The sequence below is a fragment of the Colobus angolensis genome, unplaced genomic scaffold, assembly GCF_000951035.1.
Source record: "Colobus angolensis palliatus isolate OR3802 unplaced genomic scaffold, Cang.pa_1.0 Scaffold423, whole genome shotgun sequence".
Classification (NCBI taxonomy): Eukaryota; Metazoa; Chordata; class Mammalia; order Primates; family Cercopithecidae; genus Colobus; species Colobus angolensis.
Window position 1 is genome coordinate 579002 of NW_012117633.1, and position 9713 is coordinate 588714.

General features: G+C 48.1%; 1 protein-coding gene across 1 annotated transcript in view; it reads left to right on the top strand.

Annotated features, from left to right (window-relative positions):
• Positions 1–9507, top strand: part of KIAA1671 (KIAA1671 ortholog) — a 186475-nt gene extending 176968 nt beyond the window's left edge. Inside the window, exons 11-13 of the mRNA XM_011956724.1 lie at positions 884–1026; positions 6958–7040; positions 8652–9507. Of these exons, the coding sequence (XP_011812114.1) occupies positions 884–1026; positions 6958–7036 (222 nt within the window). The 3' untranslated portion in view covers positions 7037–7040; positions 8652–9507. The remainder of the gene's footprint in view (positions 1–883; positions 1027–6957; positions 7041–8651) is intronic.
• The last annotated feature ends 206 nt before the right edge of the window (positions 9508–9713 follow it).

The window sequence follows — 9713 nt, forward strand, 5'->3', positions numbered from 1 at the left end:
GGAGCTTGCAGTGAGCCGAGATTGCGCCACTGCACTCCAGTCTGGGCAACAGAGCGAGACTCTGTTTCAAAAAAAAAGAAACAACCGGGGGAGATTGCAGGGCTTGTTCTGGAAAGAACCCTGGAGTTGGGCTGCAGGCAGACCTGGTGTGAATCCCAGTTCATAAAAGCTGGGTGACTTTGGGATTGACCTTTGGGCTCTCTTGCCCTGTGAAATAGGGGAAAGCCTAAAAGAATCTTACATACATGGAACGAACTCACATGTGTCATGTTACTTGAGCCTGGTAGAGCCCAAATGATGGGTGATCAGTGCACAGAAGCCATCAGTGGACAATGGTGATGACTGCTGTTGCCGGGGGCTGTCCCAGTACTGCCTGAGAGAGAAGCCACCTGCCACCACTCACACCTCAAGTCCTACAAGGGAATTTTACGCATACCATTGTGTTCTGTCCCCAACATGCCCTCCAGCAATGGGTGGATATCTGCCCGATGGTTTTCTTATGGGACTCTAATGGACTGTCAACAACTTCGTTTTATTTAAGTTAAGCTGCAGCTGTTGGATGGAGGGAGCTGCTCTCTCCATTTAGGGTTGTCAGGGTGGCATGCCGTGCGCTGAGCACACTACAGATGGTGGCTTTTCAGCAAAAGAGAATGTGATTCTGTGGGTTTGGGTGGTGATTCGATCTTGGGGGTCGAGGGTGGCTGCTTGGAATGGCAGATTGACATCTGACTTTTCTCAGCCCCCATGTTTCCTGTCTGGCTTTATTCCGACTCAGGGGTCCCCGAGTGTTTGCAGAAGGCTCATCGTACCTGACGTTGCCATGGGAGGGGGCCCTTTCCCAGACAAAGGGCGGTTTACAGACTCGGCACTCTTCTCTCCCCAGGCTCAGCTGCACAAGAGGCCAGAGGTGGACAGTCCCAGCGAGACCCCCAGCTGGGCACCCCAGCCCAAGAGCCCCAAGTCCCCCTTCCAGCCTGGGGTGCTTGGCAGTCGCGTGCTGCCTTCCAGCATGGACAAAGATGAGAGGTGAGGGGGTCTTGGGGAATGGGGGTCCCTCTCTTCCCAAACTCAGGCTGTACTTCTAGAGAGGTGCTTGCATAGTTTTTAGAGCTGAATAGAAGGGAGTTTCCACTTTTTAATTTTCTCTAGCAGCAGAAGCTTTGTTCATGTGAACTCTCAACGCTCTGATACCTCAAAAGGACATCAGAGGCCGGGGAAGGAGGCCAGGAATGAGGCCAGCTGGCCTCTCCTCTTCCCCCGCCCCTGCCACCTCAGGCCGCACGGAACGCCAGGGCACCGTTGTTGGAGAACTACTGCTCTGGTTTAGCCCTCTCCAGACCGACGGGGAAACTGAGGCATTCTCCCTCCTCTTACCCTTCGGGGAGGTATCTTTATCTTCAGCGATCTGGGGGCCCTGGGAAGGTGGATCAAAGGGCACGGCCACGTTGAATGAGATCAGTTTCATTCCCTTCATGAAACAGCTGTCCCGATCCTGGGCTCAGCCTGCTCTGTGTAGAAATGAGCACAAAGCAGCTTCTACCCCCCAAGAGGCTCTCAGACTGGGGTGTTTCAGCATCTGCAGGTGGAAGTTAAGAACAGGGGATCGGGCCGGGCGCGGTGGCTCAAGCCTGTAATCCCAGCACTTTGGGAGGCCGAGACGGGCGGATCACGAGGTCAGGGGATCAAGACCATCCTGGCTAACACGGTGAAACCCCGTCTCTACTAAAAAATACAAAAAATTAGCCGGGCGAGGTGGCGGGCGCCTGTAGTCCCAGCTACTCGGGAGGCTGAGGCAGGAGAATGGCGTAAACCCGGGAGGCGGAGCTTGCAGTGAGCTGAGATCCGGCCACTGTACTCCAGCCTGGGCCACAGAGCGAGACTCCGTCTCAAAAAAAAACAAAAACAAAAAACAAACAAACAAAAAAAAGAACAGGGGATCGAAGGTCACACAGCCAGGGTTTAATTCCAGCTTTGCTGCTTAAGAGCTGCATGACCTGGGAAAAGGCACTTGACCTCCTGAACCTCAGTTTCTTCATCTGTAAAATGGGTTTTCTAACCTCCTAACCTTCCGAGGTGGTCATGAGGGTGAAACAAGAGTGTGTCTAAAGCGCTTTGCCTGAGCCCTGGGATGTAGAAGTACTCAGTGAAGCAGAGTGGAAATCTTATGAGCACTGTTAACCCATAAAAGTTAGGGATTGTTCCTGATGCTAGAGTTGTAATGATAGTAAGTGCTGGCTGGATCAGAACAAGGGTGGGTAAGCTATGGCTCACAGGCCAAATCCAGCCCCCATCTGTTTTTGTAAGTAAGCTTTGTTGGAACACAGCCGCATGCATTCATTTATGTATTGTCTATAACTGCTTTAGTACTACCGCTGCAGAATTAAGAAGTAGTGCAGACACCCCACGGCCCACAGAATCAGGAATATTTACTCTCTGGCCCCTTCTCTGACCCCTGTGATGGAGGGAAGCAGAGGAAGGGCTCATAGTGCACACTTGAGATGGGCGGCAAAAAGACTTCCAGCTGGGTGCAGTGGCTCACGCCTATAATCCCAGCACTTTGGAAGGCAGAGGTGAGAGGATCACTTGAGGCCAGGAGTTGGAGGCGGTAGTGAGCTATAATTGCACCATTGCACTCCAGCCTGGACTACAGAATGAGTCTCAAAAAATAAAAAAAGAAATAAAGAAAAGAAAAAAACTTAGCTGGCTGTGGTGGCACATGCCTGTGGTCCCAGCTACTCCAGAGGCTGAAGTGGGAGAATCCCTTGAGCCTAGGAAATGGAGGCTATGATCGTGCCACTGCACTCCAGTCTGGGCAATGCAGTGAATCCCTGCCTCTCTAATAAATAAAAAGAAGCTTCCAAGAGAAGGAGATACTTGAACTGAATCATGGTGGACAACTGGGTCTTAGCTGGACCAAGGGCAGTGAGAGGGGATCCCAGGCTAAAGCCGCTGCGCATGCAAAGGCCTGGAGGCCAGATGGACCTGGGAGCCTCAAGCAGTGCACGATACATAGCACAGAGTGGGCTGTGGGAACCTGAAGGCGAGACGTTAGAGAGAGACAGGGCCATAGTTGAGACAGTGCCTCCCTGCTCTGGTAATGCCAGAATTCCGGCTCCAAAGTCTGTGGCGGGCTCTCGCATTTCTCTGTGGCTGGAGGAACTCCCAGACCACGGTTTCAGAGGCATCTCTGGAGGCCTGGGCTTGTGTCTCCACTATTAGGCAAAGCTTGGCTGAGGTCTAGAGTACCCTAGACCCCCATCTGCCCAGGGGGCCCTCTTCTTCCTCATTACTAGACTGGCCGGCATAGCAGTTGAAGGCCTGCCCCTAGACTCCAGAGTCACCTCACCTCTAGTCCCCTCAGGTGCAGACCCCGACCGCACCGCCAACCAGGCCAGCATCTTTTCTGACCCCTCCAGGGCCACGGGTCTCACGAGCTTTCTCTGAGAACAGAATCAGTCACGTCCTGTGTGCCTGTGTGTTCGATTATAAAAGCAGTAGATCTTCACTGTAGAAAATACAAAAAGAATACAAAGGGAAAAAGAAAATCATCCACGATCCCACCGTGCAAAGACCACTACTGTTGATATCTGGACATCTCTCCTTCCATTTTCTTTTTCTTTGTAACATAGCTGAGATCACAACGTTTGCAGAGTTTGATTCCCCTGCTCCATGTTCTATATGAATATTTTCCCGAGCCTGTTTACAATCTTCATAAACGTGATTTTTTTTCTTGAATAAAGTTTTAAACAATGATGACTTTATTGTTTTTTGTTTTGTTTCATTTTTTGTTTTTGAGAGAGGGTCTTACTCTGTTGCCCAGGCTGGAGTGCAGTGGCGTGATTATAGCCTCCACCTCTCCAGTCTCAGGTGAATCCCCTGCCTCAGCCTCCGTGAGTGGCTGGGACCATAGTTGTGTGCCACCACGCCTGGCTATTTTTTGTAGAGACAGGATTTTGCCATGTTGCCCAGGCCGGTCTCGAATTCCTGGGCGATCCTCTGCCTCCCAAAGTGCTAGGATTACAGGCATGAGCTACCGTGCCTGGCCTGACTTTATTGTTTTTATTAAAATGATGTGTTCTCATTGTAAGAAATTCTGAGAACACAGAAAACTGCTAAGAAGAAGGTAAAAAAAAATAAAACTCAAAAATAGTACCATGTAGATGGTGGCTACTCAAATGTATTCACTTTGAGAAAATTCATTGAGCTACGCATATTTTTATTTGAGTGCCTTTCTGTATGTGTTCTTCCATTTTAAAAAGTTTAAACAGGCTGGGCGTGGTGGCTCACACCTGTAATCCCAGCACTTTGGGAGGCCGAGTCAGGCAGATCACAATGTCAGGAGATTGAGACCATCCTGCCTAACACAGTGAAACCCCATCTCTACTAAAAATACAAAAAATTAGCCGGGCGTGGTGGCGGGCACCTGTAGTCCCAGCTACTGGGAAGGCTGAGGCAGGAGAATGGCATGAACCCAGGAGGCAGAGCTTGCAGTGAGCCGAGATCATGCCACTGTACTCCAGCCTGGGCGACAGAGCAAGACTCCGTCTCAAAAAAAAAGAAGTTTAAACAAATCTCACCTCCCCAAAACAATTATTATTGACATTTGATAAACAAAAGGCATCTCTGTTTGTCTTATGGGCATTGTATTGTTCAGCGTTCTCCAGAGAAACAGAACCAGTCATGTGTATGTGTGTGTGTTTGTGTGTGGGGGTGTAAATAATACAGTTGACCCCTGAACAAGGCAGAGATTAGGGGTACTGACCTCTACCTAGTCAAAAATCTGCATGTAGCTTTTGACTTTCTAAAACCTAACTACTAATAGCCTAGTATTGACCGGAAGCCCCACCCATAACCACATATATTTTGTATGTTATATTTTATATATTCTTACAATAAAGTAAGCTAGAGAAAAGATGTTATTAAGAACATATAAGGAAGAGAAAATGTATTTCCTGTTCATTAAGTGGAAGTGGATCATCATAAAGGTCTTCATTCTTCATCATCATTGTTTTCCCATTGAGCAGGCTGAGGGGGAGGCGGAAGAAGAGGGTTTGGTCTTACTGCCTCAGCGGTGGCAGAGGCAGAAGAAAATCCAAGTGGACCCACACAGTTCAAACTGTGTTGTTCAAGGGTCAGCTATATATACATGTACGTATATATGTATGCACGTGTAGACGCTTGTATGTATGTATAGAGATTGATTTTAAGGAATTGGCTCATGTGATTGTGGAGGAAGGCAAGTCCAAAATCTGCAGAGTAGACCAGCAGGCTGGGGGTGCAGGGAAGAGTCCAAGTCCAAAAGGCTCCCCTCTTCTTCCTGGAAGGCCCGTCTTTTTCTTTTCTTTTCTTTCGAGACGGAGTCTCACTCTGTCGCCCAGGCTGGAGTACAATGGCGCTATCTTGGCTTACTGCAAGCTCCACCTCCCAGGTTCCCGCCATTCTCCTGCCTCTGCCTCCCAAGTAGCTGGGACTACAGGCACCTACCACCATGCCCGGCTAATTTTTTTTTTGTATTTTTAGTAGAGACAGGGTTTCACCATGTTAGCCAGGATGGTCTTGATCTCCTGACCTCGTGATCCGCCCGCCTCGGCCTCCCAAAGTGCTGGGATTACAGGCGTGAGCCACCGCACCTGGCAAGGCCAATCTTTTTCTGTTCAGGCCTTTAACTGAATAGATGAGGCCCTTTCTTTTTTTTTTTTTTTTTTTTGAGACGGAGTCTCACTCTGTTGCCCAGGCTGGAGTTCAGTGGCGCGATCTCGGCTCACTACAAGCTCCGAATGAGGCCCTTTCATATCACAGAGGGTAGGTCTGCGCTACTCAGCACCTACTGATTTAAATGTTAACCTCATCTAAGAAAAAATGTCTTTGCATAAACATCTAGAATAATGTCTGACCAAATATCTGGGTACACATTAGGTTTAAATTGATGCATAAAACTAACCATCAGAGACACTTACCTGGATAGACAGATGGAAGGATGAATAGCTATTTGCATGACAAAAGGATGGATGGAAATAATTTTATATAAGATGAATTTTTTGTTTGTTTGCGTTTTGTGGAGAATGGGGTCTCACTGTGTTGCCCAGGCTGGTCTCAAACTCCTGGGCTCAAGCTGTCCTCCTGCCTCTGCCTCCCTAAGTGTTGGAGTTACAGGCGTGAGCCACTGTGCCCAACCAAGATACATTTTTATGCCTGCAGATTATCTCATAGAACGGATATACTGTGATTTATTTGAGCGGTCCCCAACCTTTCTGGCACCATGGACCAGTTTTGTGGAAGACAATTTTTCCACAGACCAGGGGTATGGGGGGTGGTTTTGTAATGATTCAAACACATTACATTCACTGTGTATTTTATTTCTATTATTATTACATTGTTATTATAAGGAAGTAATTCTACAGCTCACAGTAATGTCGAATCAGTGAGAACCCTGGGCTTGTTTTCCTGCAACTCGATGGTACCATCCGGGGGTGACAGATCATCAGGCATTAGATTATCATAAGGAGCCCGCAACCTAGATCCCGCGCATGCGCAGTTCACAATAGGGTTCACGCTCCTGTGAGAATCTAATGCTACCGCTGATCGGACAGGAGGCAGAGATCAGGTGGAATGTGAGTGATGGGGAGCGGATGTGAATACAGACGACGCTTCACTCACTCTCCCACCACTCACCTCCTGCTGTGTGGCCCCCGTTCCTAACAGGCCATGGACCAGTATCAGTCTGTGGCCCAGGGGGTTGGGGACCCCTGATTTATTTAATATTCCCCATTGTTGGACACTGGTGAATTTCTACTGCTCGCTTATCAGTCCCGTTAATACGGGCATCTTTGCCACCTCCAAGTGCTTGCCGCAGCCCCGCCTGGGCCCAGGGATAGACAGTCGGGTACCACTCAGTCCTGCCCACGAGGAGCCCACAGTCTGGTTTCAGCTAGTCTCTTACTGGCTTTGTGGTTTCAGGTCGGATGAACCCTCTCCCCAGTGGCTAAAGGAATTGAAATCCAAGAAGAGGCAAAGTCTTTATGAGAACCAAGTTTGACCAGGTATGAAGGGGCTCTGCTGGGGAACCTGGGAAGAACCCTGCAGTCACAGGAATGGGGAACTCAGTTAGGGTGGCCAAGCCTCAGAGACTGGGGCTGTTGTACCCAAGGAAAGAGGCTGTGCAAGGGGAGAAGTGAGGGGTGGGGAGTGTTCAGAGTTCCTGTAAAGAGGATGGTGATGTCTGTTTCCATTTAGGGAGGAAACAAAGCTGGGCTGCCTGGAGTGGGTGAAAGGCACCAGGCCAGGAGGCAGGTGACCGGGGCTCTGGGCTCATGCGTTTGGCTGGCCCTTCTAGCTGCATCACCTTTTGTTGATAAAACAAAAGGGCGGGACATCAGAGGTTAGCTTAATTAGAAATGGTTACTTTTTTTTTTTTTTGAGATGGAGTTCTACCCTTGTCACCCAGGCTGGAGTGCAATGATGCAGTCTCGTATCTCAGCTCACTGCAACCTCTGCCTCCCGGGTTCAAGCCATTCTCCTTCCTCAGCTTCCCAATTAGCTGGAATTACAGGCGCCTGCCACCATGCCCAGCTAATTTTTATATTTTTTGTAGAGATGGAGTTTCACCATGTTGGACAGGCTGGTCTCGAACTCCTGACCTCAGGTGATCCGTTCGCCTCGGCCTCCCAAAGTGCTGGGATCATAGGCGTGAGCCACCACGCGTGGCCAGAAATGGTTACAATATTTATGGGGTTAATGTTTCATGTACAGCCTATGTAGTTAAAAATCAATTTGAAAAAATATACATTAAAAAAAATCACGATTAGATAGGCACTGGTGTAAGTTGCAAATGACTGAACGTCATGAACTTCAGTTTCCTCATCTGTAAAATGGGTTAGCAGTGTCCACACCGCCAGGCTGTCCTCAGGGCCCACTGAGAATGCACCTGTGGTGCTTGACCGAGCACTGCCTGATGGTACATGCACCATCAAAGTCAGCATTGATGTGATGAGCACAAGAGACTCACCATCCCCTATCCACAAAGCCAAATTCCAGAAAGCTCTGCAAACAAAGCTTTTTCCTAACGCAGTGGTGAAACCTGACCTGAGTGAATATAATTCTACTTCGACTCTCTTTTCCCCACTTTATATGAATGTTCATAATACACGGCAGGCATATTATCTGCTTGATTATGCTGGTGTTACATATGTGTATACATACATATATGTGTATATGTTACATGATTATTTATGTATGTATGATGCACATGTATGTGTCTAATAAATTCTAAAAATTTTAAATTCCCAAATAAAACTATGCTCAAGGGATTTGGATAAGGGATCGGGACCTATGTTTATTTTGTGTTTGGTGCAGTACATGTAATATCTCATTTAAGCCTCCAGCAACAACCCCTTTGAGGAAACTGAGGCTCAGAATTGAGACTGGAACCCTGATCTGACCCTAAATTTCATGTTGGTTTCATGGTATTCCATGACTGCCACCCTCCTCACCTCCCCTTTCCCCCCAACACAAAAAAAATCTATTTTCTGACCTTAGGCTTCTAGAGGTCTCTTTATTGGAGAATATCAGGCAAGGTTTTAAGGCCTGATGGTAGAGAGAAATGGACCCAAACGTTCCCACCGTTGACACCAGGACTGTCCCTTCCTCTCCAGGCAGGGAACCCTGCTACGTCTACTGAACAGAAGCCTTAACCGTCAGAACCCGCAGAGGAGGCCAAGCTGCTGCCGTTTCTTCCTGCACAATGCTTATGTGCCTGGGCCCTTCCCGTTGGATTAAGAATGCTATTCCAGTGCCCCCGTCCTCGCCAGGCTCTCCCTGGATCCAGACGGGAAGACCCAACCTCCAGAAGCACTCGCTCATCTCCCCAGACAGCACTTCAGGCTGGGAAAGGAGCCAGGCTGCCCAGAAATGTCTACGTGGGTGGTTTTGCTTTTTATGTAAAAATGTGCATTTCTACCTACTTTAGACACTTTCATCAGCTCCAAGAACATCAGCACGAGGCTGGAATTGTCTCCCCAGGTTCTGAAAAACACCTGAATTTGTGAAAGCACCTCCTCAGCCGACCCCAGGGCAGGTCTTTTTTGGGAAGGACATTTCCAAGAAAGATCAAACTGTTCATTTCCTGCTGTAGTCTCGATGCAAGGCATTACCGCCAAGTTGAGGGGTTTTTATTCTTTTTTTTTTTTTTTTTTGGTGAGTTTCTTCTTCCCCTCGAGGAATCAGCAGTTCCAGTTTTGAAACATACCCTCCCTGATTGTGTGTATTTCTCTTTCTAGTGGGGCTGTGTGCATCACTGGCCTATGTTATTGTATGTCATTTTTGTTGGCTTTAGAAGGCGATAAAGCAATAATTCAGCTGATTTTCTTTGAAACTTGATATGTATGTATGTGTTTACGTTAAAGGACAGGAAGAAAGATGTGCGAATAATTTGTTCTGAAGTATCCAGTCACCTCAGGTTATCTTATCCCTATCCAAGCTGTTTAGAAGTTATAATTGTCACTCTTGTATATATTTCCCTGGCTTCTTTTCATTTGAGCTCTGGTTTCTGTAGGGTGACCTTTGCCCCTTGGCCTTAAGGGTTCGTAAACTGCAGCCCAAGTGGTGGTGCCTTTGCCACTGAATCATCAGAGCTGCCCTAGGAATCTTTTTCTCCAGAGTCTTCTTTGAACATGACCTGGGCTGCTGGCATGGAGGAGTTGTTCCGAACTGGCCTC